At 41.4% G+C, this 19,981-nt stretch overlaps 2 protein-coding genes across 5 annotated transcripts in view; both read right to left on the bottom strand.

The window, feature by feature from the left end:
• The window catches only part of LOC106564812 (signal-induced proliferation-associated 1-like protein 2), a 118,403-nt gene extending 117,609 nt beyond the window's left edge, over positions 1 to 794 (bottom strand). For all 3 annotated transcript variants that reach the window (XM_014131235.2, XM_014131236.2, XM_014131233.2), the window contains exon 1: positions 570 to 794. The gene's annotated coding sequence lies outside the window, so the exon portion shown is untranslated. The remainder of the gene's footprint in view (positions 1 to 569) is intronic.
• Positions 795 to 1,293: 499 nt separating this feature from the next.
• Positions 1,294 to 19,981, bottom strand: part of LOC106564813 (uncharacterized) — a 38,039-nt gene continuing 19,351 nt past the window's right edge. For both annotated transcript variants that reach the window (XM_014131237.2, XM_014131241.2), the window contains 10 exons: positions 19,182 to 19,331; positions 18,749 to 18,958; positions 18,339 to 18,464; positions 17,742 to 17,894; positions 12,109 to 12,326; positions 11,709 to 11,892; positions 11,362 to 11,520; positions 10,664 to 10,999; positions 7,650 to 9,344; positions 1,294 to 3,085 (listed from right to left, as the gene is read on the bottom strand). In XM_014131237.2, coding sequence (XP_013986712.1) covers positions 7,674 to 9,344; positions 10,664 to 10,999; positions 11,362 to 11,520; positions 11,709 to 11,892; positions 12,109 to 12,326; positions 17,742 to 17,894; positions 18,339 to 18,464; positions 18,749 to 18,958; positions 19,182 to 19,331 — 3,207 coding nt within the window. In that variant the 3' untranslated portion in view covers positions 1,294 to 3,085; positions 7,650 to 7,673. The remainder of the gene's footprint in view (positions 3,086 to 7,649; positions 9,345 to 10,663; positions 11,000 to 11,361; positions 11,521 to 11,708; positions 11,893 to 12,108; positions 12,327 to 17,741; positions 17,895 to 18,338; positions 18,465 to 18,748; positions 18,959 to 19,181; positions 19,332 to 19,981) is intronic.

The following is a 19,981-nucleotide window of genomic DNA, read 5'->3' on the forward strand; positions in this document are numbered from 1 at the left end:
CACTTTAGGTGTGTATGTCACTGTTTCTCAGAATTATTCACAAAAATGTTAGTATAGTTTTGGCAAAATGTTTGTATAACCACTTGTCCAGGCACCACTGTTTTTACTTCTTACATTTGAATCCAACAGAACATGCAGTGAGTTTTGCGCAAACAATCAAAATTGGACTCAAAGGAAATAAGTTGAAGTTGCGCGAGCAATGTTATTCGTAGAATCACGAAGCCCTATCGTAACAATTGTGGCTACAAAATATCAGTCCAGTTTATAATTTATGAACTGTGTTGTGCTTCTAATGAAAAGTTAATGTAATTTGGGCTAGAAGAGCCCGCTGTTGAGAGCGAACTCGCAACACAATAGAATCGAAAACCTTTTTCAGATCTCGTTGTTGTTTTCACCATTCCACACCAGATTTAGATGGTCAGGCCGATTTAGAAAGTTGCATTCGTTTATGATACAAGTTGAACAGCTTTCAAATCAATTTATGCCAAAGTGTTATTCTTACAAGTTTGGCTACTTTAATCGAATTACTTCAACAACAAAAAGCAACACCTCAATGAAAAATATCTTACCTCCGACGAGATCTAGATAACTCCAATCCCATTTTATCCAAAACGATTAACTTGCAGGCTTTACATCCTAGTTGAAGAATAAACTGTGTTTATCAGTGACTTTAAGCAATTGTAACTAGACAAAGCCCCGTCCCTACAATTCATGAACTGTATCAATAGGCCTAGCTGTGTGTCTAATACAACTAGTTTCTGTTGAGTCGCGCTGGCAGAATCGGCAGAAGTCCCGCCTCCCCCATGCGGTCATTTGTTTAGGGATAGGCTGACCTACCGTGACGTTGTTGCTCGTTTGTTCTCTGAGATGTCAATCATCACTTGTAATTACTGAAACATACACAAAGAATGCAGAAAGAATGATCATACAGTAATGAAAAATGAGCATAAATAATAGTAGTGACACATTATCTTTCCAGTGCTGCTCGACAATGAATTACGTAATGGCCTAGATTGTGTCCACATAAAGTAGCCTATATAAATGAAGGCTCTTAAATGGTCCGTTACTGGCCCCAACTGGAAGTTTGCAGAGCCACGAATTGGACTACAAGTTGTCTTGCTTTTTGTAACAGTAATAAAGTGAATATATCTGAGCCTGACCATCTAAAATATCTACTCCTAAAGCCAATCTTCCTAGATACTCCAGATTCATTGAAAGAGTATGAGAGGTTGAACTTCTTCATGATAACCTGAAAAAGGTCTCTCTATTACAACTAATGAACTGACAAACCAATTCAATATGAAGAGACTGCAAATTCTTTGCTTTATTATTATTTTTTTTTTTACAAAAGTAATTAAAATTATAAGTGATAGTCTGCTGTACAGCAGATTAAAATAGCCGTTTCTTTATGTGCCCTGCATGCAATTCATACACAGTTCAAAGAAATAAGACAGAGCAAATACATTTTGATCATCTTGTATGGTATTCAATGGGGTAAGTCCATTCAGTTCAGTGTATTGCACTATTTGTGACCCTACATGTGTCTGATTGCTTCAATACAGTAATGTTATATTGTTTTATGTTGTATCATACACTCAAGTCATGTTAACAGCCAGTAACCAATGGAAAGAGTCACAAAGAAGACTGTAGTGCTTCGGCCCTCCATTGGCCATTGACATCCATCAATTATTGAGTGGAAAGCCGTCTTTGGTATGTAAAGTTAAACGGGTGTCCTGACTCTCTGTGGTCACTAAACATACCATGGCACGTATCATAAGAGTAGGGGTGTTAATCCTGATGTCCTGGCTAAATTCCCAATCTGGCCCTCATACCATCATGGCCACCTAATCATCCCCAGCTTCCAATTGGCTCATTCATCCCCCCCTCCTCTCCCCTGTAACTATTCCCCAGGTCGTTGCTGTAAATGAGAATGTGTTCAACTTACCTGGTAAAATAAGGGTTAAATAAAACTTTATTTTTTAAAAGGGATGAGGATACCTAGTCGAAATCCCAGTTAAGAGTTTAATATGTGGAATTCCAGCCAATTTCCATTAAAGAACCATTCCCATCAAAGTATTACACAGACAAAAAGAAGACATGAATCCTTTTGTACAATGTGGCATCACAATACATTCATGACTCCTTTGGTCTTGTATGGATGTTTTCAGTCTCCTGTAGTGAGATTCTTGCAGACTGCTTGCCAGGGGTGTAAAGTACTTAAGTAAAAATACTTGAAAGTACTACTTAAGTAGTTTTTTGGGGTGTCTGTACTTTACTATTTATATTTTTGGCAACTTTTAATTAACTTAACTTTTAATTTTACTTCACTACATTCCTAAAGAAAATAATGTACTTTTTACTCCATACATTGTCCCTGACACCCAAAAGTAGTTCTTACATTTTGACAGGAAAATGGTCCAATTTGCACATTTTCAAGACATCCCTGGGCATCCCTACTGCCTCTGATCTCGCGGACTCACTAAACACAAATGCTTAGTTTGTAAATTATGTCTGAGGGTTCGAGTGTGCCCCCGGCTATCTGTCAAATAAGACATTTATATTCAAATTGTGCCATCTGGTTTGCTTATTATTAGGAATTTGAAATGGTTTATACTTTTACTTTTGACACTTAAGTACATTTTAGCAATTCCATTTACTTTTGATACTTAAGTCTATTTAAAACCAAATACTTTTGGACTTTTACTCAAATAATATGTTACTGGGTGACTCACTTTTACTTGAGTCATTTTCTATTAAGGTATGACAATTTAATACTTTTTCCACCACGGCTGCTTGCACACGATAATCGTGTCACTGAGGCAATGTGAAGTAAAAGTCCATTTGGAGTCAAAGTTGGGAAAAGTGGGAGAATAAGCTGATCCTAGATCTGTATCCATATCCCACAAAGCATCTCAGAGTAGGAGTGCAGATCTAGGATGTGTCCATATAATCTTATTAATTTTGTTCTAAAAGGCAAACTAATCCGAGATCAGCACTCCTACTCTGAGACGCTTTACGTTTAGGGTCACTTTAATCTCTGGCTGGTTGGTCACTGGTCTGTACGTCAGTGTGGCATGGGCACCACCTGGTGGGAGAAGGAACATCATGAGAATATGTTAAAGATTAAAATTGAGTTGTTCAAGGCAAAACCAGTTCAATCGATTTCAGACAATGGTTCACTCAGAATGTTCAGGCTATATCTGTGTTAAAACAGACACACATACACAACAAGCTTTTCCTAATGCGGTGTCCATGTATAACTTGATTTAGTTCTACAAGCCATTGCATTTACCCAACTCGCACCTCAAACTTGCATATGTGGAAAAGAGCCACCTCAGAAATCAGTTGGTTTGTGTGTAGAAAAATTGATGCAAGAATGTACAGTTGTGGCAAAAAGTTTGGAGAATGACACATTCATTTCCACAAAGTTTGCTGCTTCAGTGTCTTTAGATATTTTTGTCAGATGTTACTATGGAATAGTGAAGTATAATTACAAGCATTTCATAAGTGTCAAAGGCTTTTCTTGACAATTACATGAAGTTGACGCAAAGAGTCAATATTTGCAGTGTTGACCCTTCTTTTTCAAGACCTCTGCAATCCACTCTGACATGCTGTCATTTAACCTGTTATGGATAGGGGGCAGTATTTTCACGGCCGGATAAAAAACGTACCCGATTTAATCTGATTATTACTCCTGCCCAGAAACTAGAATATGCATATAATTATTAGCTTTGGATAGAAAACACTCCAACGTTTCTAAAACTGTTTGAATGGTGTCTGTGAGTATAACAGAACTCATTTGGCAGGCCAAAACCTGAGAAGATTCTGTACAGGAAGTGCCCTCTCTGACCATTCCTTGGGCTTCTTGACTCTCTTTATTGAAAGCTGAGGATCTCTGCTGTAACGTGACACTTCCTACGGCTCTCAGAAGGCAGGAAAAAGCTGAATGATGTCTTTGCAGCCCCTGGCTGAAAAACATTAGCGCATTTTGATAGTGGTCGATCTGAGTACAATGAGACTGAGGCGCGTGCACGAGCCGACCCCATGTTTTTATTCTTTCGTCTTTGAACGAAGTCAACGACTCCCGGTCGGAATATTATCGCTTTTTTACGAGAAAAATAGCATAAAAATTGATTTTAAACAGCGGTTGACATGCTTCGAAGTACGGTAATGGAATATTTAGAATTTTTTTGTAACGAAACGCGTCGGGCGTGTAACCCTTCGTCACCCTTGGATAGTGTCTTGAACGCACAAACAAAACGCCGCTATTTGGATATAACTATGGATTATTTTGAACCAAACCAACATTTGTTATTGAAGTAGAAGTCCTGGGAGTGCATTCTGACGAAGAACAACAAAGGTAATCCAATTTTTCTTATAGTAAATCTGAGTTTGGTGAGGGTCAAACTTGATGGGTGTCAAAATAGCTAGCCTGTGATGGCGAGCTATCTACTCAGACTATTGCAAAATGTGCTTTCACCGAAAAGCTATTTTAAAATCGGACACCTCGATTGCATAAAGGAGTTCTGTATCTATAATTCTTAAAATAATTGTTATGTTTTTTGTGAACGTTTATCGTGAGTAATTTAGTAAATTCACCGGAAGTGTTCGGTGGGAATGCTAGTTCTGAACGTCACATGCTAATGTAAAAAGCTGTTTTTTGATATAAATATGAACTTGATTGAACAAAACATGCATGTATTGTATAACATAATGTCCTAGGGTTGTCATCTGATGAAGATCATCAAAGGTTAGTGCTGCATTTAGCTGTGGTTTTGTTTTTTGTGACATTATATGCTAGCTTGAAAAATGGGTGTCTGATTATTTCTGGCTGGGTACTCTGCTGACACAATCTAATGTTTTGCTTTCGTTGTAAAGCCTTTTTGAAATCGGACAGTATGGTTAGATAAAGGAGTCTTGTCTTTAAAATGGTGTAAAATAGTCATATGTTTGAAAAATGGAAGTTTTGGGATTTTTGGGGAATTTGTAATTCGCGCCACGCCTATCATTGGATATTGGAGCAGGTGTTCCGCTAGCGGAACGTCTAGATGTAAGAGGTTAACTTCTGGGCCACATCCTGACTGATGGCAGCCCATTCTTGCATAATCAATGCTTGGAGTTTGTCAGAATTTATGGGGTTTTTTTTGTCCACCAACCTCTTGAGGCTTGACCACAAGTTCTCAATGGGATTAAGGTCTGGGGAGTTTCCTGGCCATGGACCCCAAATATCGATGTTTTGTTCCCCGAGCCACTTAGTTATAACTTTTGCCTTATGGCAAGGTGCTCCATCATGGTGGAAAGGGCATTGTTCATCACCAAACTGTTCCTGGATGGTTGGGAGAAGTTGCTCTCGGAGGATGTGTTGGTACCATTCTTTATTCATGGCTGTGTTCTTAGGCAAAATTGTGAGTGAGCCCACTCCCTTGGCTGAGAAGCAACCCCACACATGAATGGTCTCAGGATGCTTTACTGTTGGCATGACACAGGACTGATGGTAGCGCTCACCTGGTCTTCTCTGGATAAGCTTTTTTCCGGATGCCCCAAACAATCGGAAAGGGGATTCATCAGAGAAAATGACTTTACCCCAGTCCTCAGCAGGTTAATCCCTGTACCTTTTGCAGAATATCAGTCTGTCCCTGATGGTTTTCCTGGAGAGAAGTGGCTTCTTTGCTGCCCTTGTTGACACCAGGCCATCCTCAAAGTCTTTGCCTCACTGTGCGTGCAGATGCACTCACACCTGCCTGCTGCCATTCCTGAGCAAGCTCTGTACTGGTGGTGCCCCGATCCCGCAGCTGAATCAACTTTAGGAGACGGTCCTGGCGCTAGCTGGACTTTCTTGGGCGCCCTGAAGCCTTCTTCACAACAATTGAACCGCTCTCCTTGAAGTTCTTGATGATCCGATAAATGGTTGATTTAGGTGCAATCTTACTGGCAGCAATATCCTTGCCTGTGAAGCCCTTTTTGTGCAAAGCATTGATGACGGCACGTGTGTCCTTGCAGGTAAACATGGTTGACAGAGGAACAACAATGATTCCAAGCACCACCCTCTTTTTGAAGCTTCCAGTCTGTTATTCGAACTCAATCAGCATGACAGAGTGATCTCCAGCCTTGTCCTCGTCAACACTCACACCTGTGTTAACGAGAGAATCACTGACATGTCAGCTGGTCCTTTTGTGGCAGGGCTGAAATGCAGTGGAAATGTTTTTGGGGGATTCAGTTCATTTTCATGGCGAAGAGGGACTGCAATTAATTTCAATTCATCTGATAACTCTTCATAACATTCTGGAGTATTTGCAAATTGCCATCATACAAACTGAGGCAGCAGACTTTGAAAATTTATATTTGTGTCATTCTCAACTTTTGGCCACGACTGTATGTATATTACACTACTGCAGATGCATTTTGTGTGTTTTTTAGGTGCAGATACACTTCCTTTCAAAAGTTTGGGGTCAATTAGAAATGTCCTTGTTTTTGAAAGATAAGCACATTTTTGGTCCATTAAAATAACTAGCTGGGAACAGCTGATTGTTTTATTTAATATCTACATAGGCGTACTTAGGCCCATTATTAGCAACCATCACTCCTGTGTTCCAATGGCACGTTGTGTTAGCTAATCCAAATTTATCATTTAAAAAGGCTAATTCATCATTAGAAAACCCTTTTGCAATTATGTTAGCACGGCTGAAAACTGTTGTTCTGATTAAAGAAGCAATAAAAGAATGCCCGCAAAACACCAGTCTCAACGTCAACAGTGAAGAGTTTACTCCGGGATGCTGGCCTTCTAGGCAGAGTTCCTCTGTCCAGTGTCTGTGTTCTGTTGCACATCTTAATCTTTTATTTTTATTGGCCAGTCTGAGATATTGATTTTTCTTTGCAACTCTGCCTAGAAGGCCAGCATCCCGGAGTCGGCTCTTCAATGTTGACGTTGAGACTGGTGTTTTGTGGGTACTATTTAATGAAGCTGCCAGTTGAGGACTTGTGAGGCATCTGTTTCTCAAACTAGACACTCTAATGTACTTGTCCTCTTGCTCAGTTGTGCACCGGGGCCTCCCACTCCTCTTTATATTCTGGTTAGAGCCAGTTTGCGCTGTTCTGTAAAGGGAGTAGTACACAGCTTTGTACGAGATCTTCAGTTTCTTGGCAATTTCTTGCATGGAATAGCCTTTATTTCTCAGAACAAGAATAGACTGATGAGTTTCAGAAGAAAGGTCTTTGTTTCTGGCCATTTTGAGCCTGTAATCGAATCCACAAATACTGATGCTCCAGATACTCAACTAGTCTAAAAAGGCTAGTTTTATTGCTTCTTTAATGAGAACAACAGTTTTCAGCTGTGCTAACATAATTGCAAAAGGGTTTTCTAATAATTACCTTTTAAAATGATAAACTTGGATTAGCTAACACAATGTGCCATTGGAATACAGGAATGATGGTTGCTGATAATGGGCCTCTGTACGCCTACGTAGATATTCAATAAAAAAATCTGCCGTTTCCAGCTACAATAGTCATTTACAACATTAACATTGTCTACACTGTATTTCTGATCAATTTGATGTTATTTTAATGGACAAAAAATTTGCTTTACTTTCAAAAACAAGGACATTTCTAAGTGACCCCAAACTATAAATGGACACTTTTGTTGATCTACGTACCTCAGATTTATGGACCACAGTAATTCAAGGTGCTCTTTCACGGTCTGTGCAATTCCAAATATCCTCCAGCTCCTCTTCCTCCTCCTCAAACTGCCAATGATCAGAATGAATATGATCTTGTTCTCTTTTGGGTGAAGTTTCTTTTCCCAATACCATTATTGGTGCGGGGCTGTCGGAGCACACGCAACAGTTGTCCTCAGAGCACACAATGACTCGTCCAGAACTGCGCTCGCCCATCCATGTGGAGTCTTCAGACACAGTAGACAAGCCCTTGATCTCTACAACTCGAAGGTCACTTTGGAAAGCGAATTGCCTCTTTGCAGAAGGGAAGTATATGTGGTTATTGAGGTCTTGAATCTTAGTGTGAACACTTAAACAGTTGGGCTTGTGGTTCTGTGACGGTTCAGTGCGGGTGTGGTCATGCATCATCGAGCTGCTGCAGTTTGGTTCAGTGCGTTGCTTGTTAGAGTCCAAAATGGCTACTGGAATGGAAATCTCAACCGTATCCTCATCATGGATGCCAACAGTGCTGGAGAAAATGTTCTCATGTCCAGCAGCAAGGGCAGGACTCCTTGTGGCGCTTCTTAGGTCTTGATAGATGTCGTCTTTCTCAGGTAGCGAGATACACTGAACCAAAAGAGAAACAGACTCTGAGCTGACCTTCTGCGAGTCCTGCCTAGCTGTTTCGCAGCTCTTTTCTTCCTTCGGACTGAGGGCGAAAGTATGTCCAATCACTTTGTGACTCTGACTGAGTGTATTTGAGTCTGCCAATTTGTATAGATTCAAAGGTGAACCATTTAGAACAGCAAAGTCCCCTGCTTTGCATATACTTTCCTCCCCTGGACTGAGGGTGAAATTCTGCCCAATCACTTTCTGAGTTAGACTGAGTGTATTTGAGCCTAACGGTCTACAGTCCCCATCAGCTTCAAGATGCCTTTCCTTCTCTGGACTGAGGGTGAAAGTCTGTCCAATTACTTTGGACAATACGTGAGTCTGACCGAGTGTGTTTGAGCCTGATGGTCTGTACAGATTCAAAGGTGGGCTGGCATGGTCTCCATTGGCTTCAAAAGGCACTTTCTCAGTTGTGAGGTCTTTTGCACTTATCTGTGAGATTTTCCCCCAATCCTTGGGCAGGTCAAAACTCAATATCGACCCAAGAGGGATAACGCCATAGTGGTTCTTGTCTTGCCTAATGGTCATCTCATTGGGTCCATGCAAAAAATGCCCCAGGATGGTAGGAACGGTAGGAATGCTTGACGTGCCTGAAGAGTTGCCATCCATGACACTCACCACAGAATTATTTTTGATATACAGTTGGAGTTCTGTATTAACTGGACTCCCTTGTGTGGCATGGCATTCCTTCTTATCCTCCAGTGGCCAGGTGTAAGCTCTGTGTGTGACATTGGTGGGCACGGTAGTAACCCCGTCTGGCTTGGGCATTGCGACAATTCCAGTCTCAGTGTGCCTGTGTGTCAATTTCTTCCTCCTCTTCATCGGTCCCTTCAGGTTTAATGTAGAGGTGGAACTGGTTCTGGGTAAGGTGGGGAGCAAGCCAGTCCTGACTTGGGGTATGAAAGTAGCGTTGATTGAGCTTGTGGAAAAGGTGGTTAACACGTGGCTCGTGTCAGTAACATGAGACGATGCCATGTCTTCAACAACAGGACTTCCATCTGTGACTTGCAGATAGGTGCTCACCTGAAAAAAGATTACGATAATTAGATGTATTAAAATACAAAACTCTGCAAAATGTGACTTTCATGTTCCTTGAAATTAAATGCTTATGCAACCATGATCAAAGACATCTTAGATTAATTTACGGAGAACCAATTTCTGATACTCGTGCATACTTTATGAAATATGTAGTTGATTCTGTATAAAAATACTGTATGTTATTTTAAGACATCACTTCAGCTGCAAGCCTTCGAAATGGGATCATACATTCCGCAAACCTTATGAAAATCACATGGAGATGAGGTGGTCTCATACCCAGCTGCAGTGGCAATGGCTTGACCATGACTAATCCACTGAGTGTGAGCCAAGTTGATGAAATACCACTTCTGGAATGGGGGACCGTACAGAAATCTTACAGCACATTCCTTTACTAATAGCTGCTCTAAGCCATTAGGATCAGCTCTCCCTATCCCAGTCCCAATCTAAAGCTTTTTAAGATAAACACAGTAGAAATGTGCATGAACCTCCTTGAGGTTCTACAAGATGTTTTGTATTATTAGCTGTGGGGATAGGTTTATCGGCCTTAAAATACACAAAAGTATGTGGACACCTGCTCGTCGAACATCTCATTCCAAAATCATGGGCATTGATATGGAGTTGGTCCCCACCTTTGCTGCTATAACAGCCTCCACTCACCTGGGAAGGCTTTCCACTAGATATTGGAACATTGCTGTGGGTACTTGCTTCCATTCAGCCACCAGAGCTTTAGTGAGGTTGGGCACTGATGTTGGGTGATTAGGCCTGGCTCGCAGTCGGCATTCTAATTCATCCTAAAGGTGTTTGATGGGGTTGAGTTCAGGGCTATGTGCAGGCCAGTCAAGTTCTTCCACATCGATCTCGACAAACCATTTCTGTATGGACCTCGCTTTGTGCACGGGGGCATTGTCATGCTTAAACTAGAAAGTGGGGCCTTGTTTGGAAGGTGGCATCCTATGATGGTGCCACACTGAAAGTCATTGAGCTCTTCAGTACGAGCCATTCTACTGTCAATGTTTGTCTACGGAGATTGCATGGCTGTGTGCTCGATTTTATACACCTGTCAGCAACGGGTGTGGCTAAAATAGCCGAATCCACAAATTTTGCCATGTAGTGTATTTGTGACTTTTCGGTAGACTTGACAGTATAACATCATCATACACGTTAGGTCAACTACCTGCTTACAGACATTAACTGCAACAGAATTCAAATCTGACCGTTGTCCAAAACTTTGCATCTTCCCTTTTTAATTTGGTTGATGTTGTCTTGTGGTATGTAGATATGAATATGTGGTGATCTGTACTCACCCTATGCACAGGTTCCACTGCCTGCTTTGGCTCCACTGGCCCCCGTTGCAGACCGCCCCCTGGTGGCTGTTGGTCAAAACTGAGGATGAGGTTGATGCTGCTGCCCAGTGGGGTGACAGTAGCACAGGGCTCTTCAAGGGTAATGCTGGGCGAGTTGACGGCCACAGCCAAGGGGACGTGTGGTGTTACGTTTACTGGCTTGGCAAAGTTTTCTGCATGGTGACCTATCCCCGGTTGGGATTTTTGTGGTCCTTCAAACCGGCTTGCCACCATCAGCCTGTGCTTTGTGGACAGGCTTTCAGAGGACTTGTTGTGTTCTGCCAGAGAGGATAAATTCTACAAAGAAAACCAAAGATTTTGTTCAATAACTCCTATTTCAAGTATTTTTTTAAAATTATTTAAGGGTTTTGTGCAAAAAGCGTTGACCCTTAGGAGCATATTTTGCCAAGATTTGGGCAGGTAGAACATCGTCAGAAAGCATTTGTTCTTCTATACACATTATTACAGTAGCTTCACAACAGCGATGTAGTTCAGTGCTTTAAATGTGTCTAATTTCAATAGAACCATGGTATTGTTCTGAAAGAATTTGTTACAACGAATAAATATCATATTGTTGTGAAAGCAGGGATATCCTTTTTTTATTTATTCATTTATTATAATTATTATACCTTTTTTAGGGGGTAGCAGGGATATCCTACCTGGGGTTGACCTTGTGAAAATCTGGTTGCGTCTCCTTGAGGGGCATCACTTCTTCTTGAATCGCTTGACCTCTCCCGACCCAGCTGGTCTTTCTGTGCCCTCCAGTACACCAGGATCCGTCCCAGCATGCTTTGCAGTTCCTCAGTCCTCTCCTTTATCTGTATAAAACAGTTGCCAGATATTTTCAGTCTCTTCTAATGGTTGGGTCATTGGGGTTTGTGCAACTAGGCTAGTTCCATTTTTTTTAAACAAGTGAAAGTACAAATCATTTAATTAATCAGTCTTTTCAAAGGCTGTGGTCCACAGGGCAAAATATGTTCGTGACCCCTGTTGTAAAAGAACTCACAATATCTGCCAAGTGATGTCGCTCCTTGATAAGCTTCTGCCCAGCAGCAGCGAGCTTGTCAAACTCGTCAAACTTCTGCTCTATCGTCATATCTAGCTCAGATGGAACACTTGATTCTGCCAATCTCCACTGCTGGACTGAAGCCTCTGAGAAAATGCAAGTCTCCGTGTCCTCTGTCCATGAGCTGTAGGGGAGACATCGGAGAGAGAGAAAGAGAGGGGTAGGTACATTGTGTAGGTACATTGTGGTTATTACAATAAACATAATAAGCATATTCATGAGCACTAAACATATACATGTGCATTATTCAGGACAAAACAGGCACAACATTTCAGTTGTATCAAGAACTAATTGTACCAATAACAATATTTGACATCCTACTGTATGTGTAATTGCTCACATCATGGCCAGGTAGGCCCTAAGAAAGTCTTTCAGTTGCTGAAGTTGTTGGAGGTGGCATTGGTTCTCTGCCATGCTCCAGCCCAACTCCTCCCAAGCTTGCTGGGTCGCAAGGATGTCCTCCCCCAAAGCCCCTGTCATGTCAGGTAGGAGGACCTGTAGTCGCAAAGCCAGTCCCTCCATCTCTTCCACCTCCTCTTTTATGACCTGATAGTCCCTCTGAAAGAAGATCATACTGTATGTTTTATGTGAAACAATTACACTTTTGCAGGTGACTTGAATATTCTTGCATCAGAGTTTTTAAGCCTGACAGAGGCTCAAAACCAATCAAATTTAGCGAGTTCTGAACTAATAACGCCTGTCATAATCTTATGCTAGATAATGGACATAGGGTTGCATTCTGCTATGAAAACAAAATCTATTTTTTCCAGGTCTTTCATTCTACAGAGGGCTACCATGGCTAGTATGATTGAACTCATCATGTACCATGACTGGATAGCCAAGCATACACCATTGACAGGTATCTGCTGGATAGTTTGAGAGAACTATCCTTTCATTAATGGTGTTCGGAGTTTTAACACAGGTGTAAAGTCTATGAATCTGAGATGAGATCTGACAATTCAAAGAAAAAAAGTTGAATACAATGCAATAGAGAGTTAAAGCAAACTGAAGCATACACAATATCTCTGAAGATAGTGGACTATACAGTGCATACAGAAAGTATTCAGACCCCTTAACTTTTTCCACATTTTGTTACGTTAGACTTATTCTAAAATTGATGAAATAGTTTCCCACCTCATCAATCTACACACAATACCCCAAAGCAAAACCATGTTTTTATGATTACAGCCTTGAGTCTTCTTGGGTATGATGCCTCAAGCTTGGCACACCTGTATTTGGGGAGTTTCTCCCATTCTTCTCTGCAGATCCTCTCAAGCTCTGTCAGGTTGGATGGGGAGCGTCGCTGCACAGCTATTTTCTGGTCTCTCCAGAGATGTACAAGTCCGGCATCTGTCTGGGCCACTCATGGACATTGAGACTTGTCCCGAAGCCACTCCTGTATTGTCTTGGCTGTGTGCTTAGGGTCGTTGTCCTGTTTGAAGGTGAACCTTCGCCCCAGTCTAAGGTCCTGAGTGCTCTGGAGCAGGATTTCATTAAGGATCTCTCTGCCTCGATCCTAACTAGTCTCCTAGTCCTTGACTAGTCATCCCACGGCATGATGCTGCCACCACCATGCTTCACCATAGGGATGGTGTCAGGTTTCCTCCAGAAGTGACGCTTGGCATTCAGGCCAAAGAATTCAATCTTGGTTTCATCAGACCAGAGAATCTTGTTTCTCATGGTCCGAATCCTTTGGTGCCTTTTTGGCAAACTCCAAGTGGGGTGTCATGTGCCTTTTACTGAGGAGTGGCTTCTGTCTGGCCACTCTACCATAAAGGCCTGATTGGTGGAGTGCTGCAGACATGGTTGTCCTTCTGGAAGGTTCTCCCATCTCCACAGAGAAACTCTGGAGCTCTGTCAAAGTGACTTGGGTTCTTGTTCACCTCCCTGACCAAGGCCCTTCTCCCCCAATTGCTCAGTTTTTGTCTGGGCGACCAGCTCTAGGAAGAGTTTTGGTGGTTCCAAACTTCTTCCATTTAAGAATGATGGAGGCTGGCCTCCCGAGTGGCGCAGCGGTCTAAGGCGCTGCATCGCAGTGCTTGAGGCATCACTACAGACCCGGGTTCGATCCAGGCTGTGTCACAGCCAGCCATGACCGGGAGACCCATGATGTGGTGCACAATAATGTACAAAATATAAAAAATAAAGAAAAACACTTGAATAAGTAGGTGTTCTAAAACTTTTGACCGGTAGTGTATGTATGTATGTACAGTTCAATTCTGAAGTTTACATACTTTAAATGTATTTGTCCAAGGTGTAAGTTTTTCACAATTCTTTACATTTAATCCTAGTAAAAATTACCTGTTTTAGGTCAGTTAGGATCACCACTTTATTTTAATAATGTGAAATGTTAGAATAATACTAGAGAGAACTATTTAGTTCAGCTTTCATTTCTTTCATCACATTCCCAGTGGGTCAGAAGTTTCTGGACGGCAGGTAGCCTAGTGGTTAGAGTATTGGACTAGTAACTGAAAGGTTGCAAGATCAAATCCCTGAGCTGACAAGGTAAAAATCTGTTGTTCTGCCCCTGAACAAGGCAATAAACACACTGTTCCTAGGCTGTCATTGAAAGTAACAATTTCTTCTTATCTGACTTGCCTAGTTAAATAATGGTGTAAAAAAAAAGTTTACATACACTCAATTAGTAATTGGTAGCATTGCCTTTAAATTGTTTAACTTGGGTCAAACGTTTCGGGTAGCCTTCCACAAGCTTCCCACAATAAGTTGGGTGAATTTTTGTCCCATTTCTCCTGACAGAGCTGGTGTAACTGAGTCAGGTTTATAGGCCTCCTTGCTAGCACACACTTTTTCAGTTCTGCCAACAAATGTTCTATAGGATTGAGGTCAGGGCATTGGCCACTCCAATACCTTGACTTTGTTGTCCTTAAGCCATTTTGCTACAACTTTGGATGTATGCTTGAGGTCAGTGTTCATTTGGAAGACCCATTTTCGACCAAGCTTTAACTTTCTGACTGATGTCTTGAGATGTTGCTTCAATCTTTCCACATAATTGTTCTTCCTCATGATGCCATCTATTTTGTGAAGTGCACCACACCCTCCTGCAGCAAAGCACCCCCACAACATGATGCTGCCGCCCCCATGCTTCACGGTTGGGATGGTGTTCTTCGGCTTGCAAGCATCCCCCTTTTTCCTCCAAACATAACAATTGTCATTATGGCCAAACAGTTATATTTTTGTTTCATCAGACCAGAGGACATTTCTATAAAAAGTACGATCTTTGTCCCCATGTGCAGTTGCAAACCGTAGTCTAGCTTTTTTTATGGCGGTTTTGGAGCAGTGGCTTCTTCCTTGCTGAGCGGCCTTTCAGGTTATGTCGATATAGACTTGCTTTACTGTGGATAAAGATACTTTTGTACCTGTTTCCTCCAGCATCTTCACATGGTCCTTTGCTGTTGTTCTGGGATTTATTTGCACTTTTCGTACCAAAGTATGTTCATCTCTAGGAGACAGAACACGTCTCCTTTCTGAGCAGTATGACAGCTGTGGGGTCCCATGGTGTTTATACTTGTGTACTATTGTTTGTACAGATAAACATGGTACCTTCAGGCGTTTGGAAACCGCTCCCAAGGATGAACCAGACTTTTTTCTGATGATGCCAATTAGCCTATCAGAAGCTTCTAAAGCCATAACATAATTTTCTGGAATTTTCCAAGCTGTTTAAAGGCACAGTCAACTTAGTGCATGTAAACTTCTGACCCACTGGAATTGTAATAACAGTGAATTATAAGTGAAATAATCTGTCTGTAAACAATTGTTGTAAAAATGACTTGTGTCATGCACAAAGTAGACGTCTTAACCGACTTGCCAACACTATAGTTTGTTAACAAGAAATTTGTCTAGTGGTTGAAAAACGAGTTTTAATGACTCCAGCCTAAGTTTATGTAAACTTCCGACTTCAAGTATGTGTGTGTGTGTATTCATACAGTACCAGTCAAAGGTTTGGACTCACCTACTCATTCAAGGGTTTTTCTTTATTTATACTATTTTCTACATTGTAGAATAATAGTGAAGACATCAAAACTATGAATAACACATATGGAATCATGTAGTAACCAAAATATTTTATATTTGAGATTCTTCAAAGTAGCCACCATTTGCATTGATGGCAGCTTTGCACACTCTTGGCATTCTCTCAACCAGCTTCACCTGTAATGCTTTTCCAATATTATGGCAAAAACAGCTCAAATAAGCAAAGAGAAACGACAGTTCATTACTTTCAGACATGAAGGTCGGTCAATACACAAAACCAAGCGCTATGATGAACCTGGCTGTCATGAGGACCACCACAGGAAAGGAAGACCCAGAGTTACCTCTGCTGCAGAGGATGTTCATTAGCTTTACCAGCCTCAGAAATTGCAGCCCAAATAAATTATTCACAATTAACAGACACATCTCAACATCAACTGTTCAGAGGAGACTGCGTGAAAAAAACAAAAAACAATTCTAAAGTACATCAATAATAAGAAGAGACTTGCTTGGGCCAAGAAACTCAAGCAATGGACCGGTGGAAATCTGTCGTTTGGTATGATGAGTCCAAATTTGAGATTTTTGGTTCCAACCGCCTTGTCTTTGTGAGATGCAGAGTAGGTGAACGGATCATCACCACATGTGTAGTTCCCACCGTGAAGGATGGAGGAGGAGGTATGATGGTGTGGGGGTGCTTTGCTGGTGACACTGTGATTTATTTAGAATTTAAGGCACACTTAACCAGCATTGCTACCACAGCATTCTTCAGCAATACGCCATCCCATCTGGTTTGGGCTTAGTGGGACTATCATTTGTTTTTCAACAGGATAATGACCCAACCCACCCCCAGGCTGTGTAAGGGCTATTTGACCTGGCCTCCACAATCACCCAACCTCAACCCTATTGAGATGGTTTGGGATGAGTTGGACCACAGAGTGACAGAAAAGCAGCCAACAAGTGCTCAGCATATGTGGGAACTCCTTCAAGACTGTTGGAAAATCATTCCAGGTGAAGCTGGTTGAATGGCAAGAGTGTGCAAAGCTGTCATCAAGGCAAAGGATGGCTACTTAGATTATTCAAAAATATATACTTCAACCCGATTTTAAAATGCTGTGGCATGACACCAGATATCCTAAGAATATTCCTGAACTGAAACAGTTTTGTAAAGATGAATGGTCCAAAATTCCATCTGACCGTTGTGCAGGTCTGATCCGCAACTACAGAAAACGTTTGGTTGAGTTTATTGCTGCCAAAGGAGGGTCAACCAGTTATTAAATCCAAGGGTTCACTTACTTTTTCCACCCTACACTACGAATGTTTACACGGTGTGTTCAATAAAGACATGAAAACGTATAATTGTGTGTTAGTATAAGCAGACTGTCTATTGTTGTGACTTAGATGAAGATCAGATCAAATTCTTGGGCAAATTTATGTAGAAATCCAGGTTCACACTTTCTTGCGTGTGTGTGTGTGTGTGTGTGTGTGTGTGTGTGCGCACTACCGTTCAAAAGCTTGGGGTCACTTAGAAAAGCAATTTTTTGGGGGCAGCTTCATTAAACAGCAAAACACCAGTCTCAAAGTCAACAGTGAAGAGGCGTCTCCAGGATGCTGGCCTTCTTTTTGATTGCTTCTTTAATCAGAACAACAGTTTTCAGCTGTGCTAACATAATTGCAAAAGGGTTTTCTAATGATCAATTAGCCTTTTAAAATGATAAACTTGGATTAGCTAACACAACGTGCCATTGGAACACAGGAGTGATGGTTGCTGATAATGAGCCTCTGTACGCCTATGTAGATATTCAGTTAAAAATCAGCCGTTTCCAGCTACAATAGTTATTTACAACATTAACAATGTCTACACTGTATTTCTGATCAATTTCATGTTATTTTAATGGACAAAAAAATAGCTTTTCTTTCAAAAACAAGGACATTTCTAAGTGACCCCAAACTCTTGAACGGTTGTGTATATACATGTACTGTATATACCTCTAGCTCATCCTGTTGCTCCTGCAGCCCCTCGAGTTCAGAACTATAGGGCTCACATCTGACCGCCATGTCTGTCTCAGTGTCCAGAATGTCCATGCTGAACTCTGCACACCTGGACAAGAGCTGGTTGATGTGCAGCGTCAGTGTTGAGTGCTAGTAGGAGAGAAGAGAGGGGGCATCACAGATTTTATTTGATCTAATAGGTAAAAAATCACTTTGTGCTTATAGAATTTCGCAAACTGAAAACTAGTAACAGAAACAGCCTGATTTTATGAGCATTGACTGGTTGCACTACTTCAACCAGTCAATGCTAGTAAAATCAGGCTATGTTTCTGTTGCTATTGTTCAGTTTGTGAAACTCTACAAGCACAGTGTGCTAATCTGTGGTGTTTTTTGTTAAAAGCAACAGAAAACAATAATATATGCCGTTTAGCAGACACTTTTGTCCAAACGGACTTACAGTCAAGCGTGCATATTTTACTTACGAGTGGTCCTGGGAATCAAACCCACTATCCTGGCGTTGCAAGAACCATGCTCTACCAACTACTAACAACAGAGGACCACATCCAAATAAAAAACTGTTCAATCAACTCCTACCTGACTCATAAGTTCTTGGGTGTCTTGACTTTGATAGAGGGAATGTCCTCTTTTCTCCACTGCTTCACCAAGGTCCTCCATAGGGTAGTCCATGCACCCCTGGTCATCCATTTGTCCAGTAAGGGTCTGCCATGATAGTCAAATAAATTACTCAGTATTTTGGTAGATTGTGGTTGTATTAATCTAATAAGTTATCTGGTGATAGAATTGGAGTGTGGTTAGCTTTGCCTGCAAGGCCAGTGACCATGTCTTGTTGAGGTCTAATGGGAGTTTTAGTGGGAGTGTCTGTATCTAGAAAAAAACACACCCCTACCTTCCTTTTATGGAGGTTTGAGAAAACAGAGTTGCAAAAAGGACATGAATAAAGCGGTATTGGAAAACCACGTAAACGGATAAAGCTGAAACCTTACCTGTCGCTCTACCTCACAATGATCAAAGTTTTCATCCTGGTCAAGACACCTCAGCAGCTCTGTCAGCATTCCTCTGTCGTTTTCCTCCAATGTCTCAGAGAGATCCTTGACATCTGGGACGCTCCAGAATTCCACGTTTTCCGTGGTTGCACTGTATTCTGACAGGCGTCCTTCGAGCCGATCCTTGTCTGTCTCATGATTGTCATCCCTCTACAAAGGATAGCATGGATTTGTCTTCAATGCTGCATAAATTGCCCTCTGGGGACCAAAGAGCATCTCAGAATAGGAGTGCTGATCTAGGGTCAGGTCCCCCTATCCATGTAATCTTACTAATTATTATCTAAAATACATAACTCATCCTACATCAGCACTCATACTTTGAGACACTATGAATACAAGCCCAGACCAGTATGTAGACACAAATAAGCAATACCTCCAAGTTGAGCCTCTCAGAGCTGTTTGAATAAATCATGCTTCTATGAAGTCTTCTCCTCAGAACTTCCCATAACGTTTCCACTTGGCCAAGGAGATCTTCCATCTTCATACAACCTTGGTGCTGGCCTTGGGTTGACCCTGGCTTTTCCTGTCCCAAAGCAAGGAACATGAATGTTTGCTCTAGTCTAGTATGTCATTTTGTAGGATAAAATATAATAATTGATACATTTCTGAATTGTAAATTATATTAATGAATTGGATAATCCTGATAATGAAAGTAGTGTCCTTGATTTATCAGATCAATTTAAACCCTTTGCCAGAATTAATGACCCCAACTCTGATAGCCCCTGCAAATCTCATCATACATATACTGAACAAAAATATAAAACGCAACATGCAACAATTTCAAAGGTTTTACCAAGTTTACAGTTCATATAAGGAAGTCATTCGATTGAAATAAATAAATTAGGCCCTAATCTATGGATTTCACATGACTGGAAATACAGATATGGATCTGTTGGTCACAGATACCTTTAATAAATGTAGGTGCATGGATCAGAAAACCAGTCAGTATCTGGTGTGGCCACCATTTTCCTCATGCAGCGAAACACATCTCCTTCGCATAGAGCTGATCAGGCTATTGATTGTGGCCCGTGGAATGCTGTCCCACTCCTCTTCAATGGCTGTGCGAAGTTGCTGGATATTGGCGGGAACTGGAACACGCTGTCGTATTCCCAAACATTCAATGAATGGCATGTCTGGTGAGTATGCAGGCCATGGAAGAACTGGGACATTTGC

Source organism: Salmo salar, chromosome ssa12 (genome assembly GCF_905237065.1).
Source record: "Salmo salar chromosome ssa12, Ssal_v3.1, whole genome shotgun sequence".
Classification (NCBI taxonomy): Eukaryota; Metazoa; Chordata; class Actinopteri; order Salmoniformes; family Salmonidae; genus Salmo; species Salmo salar.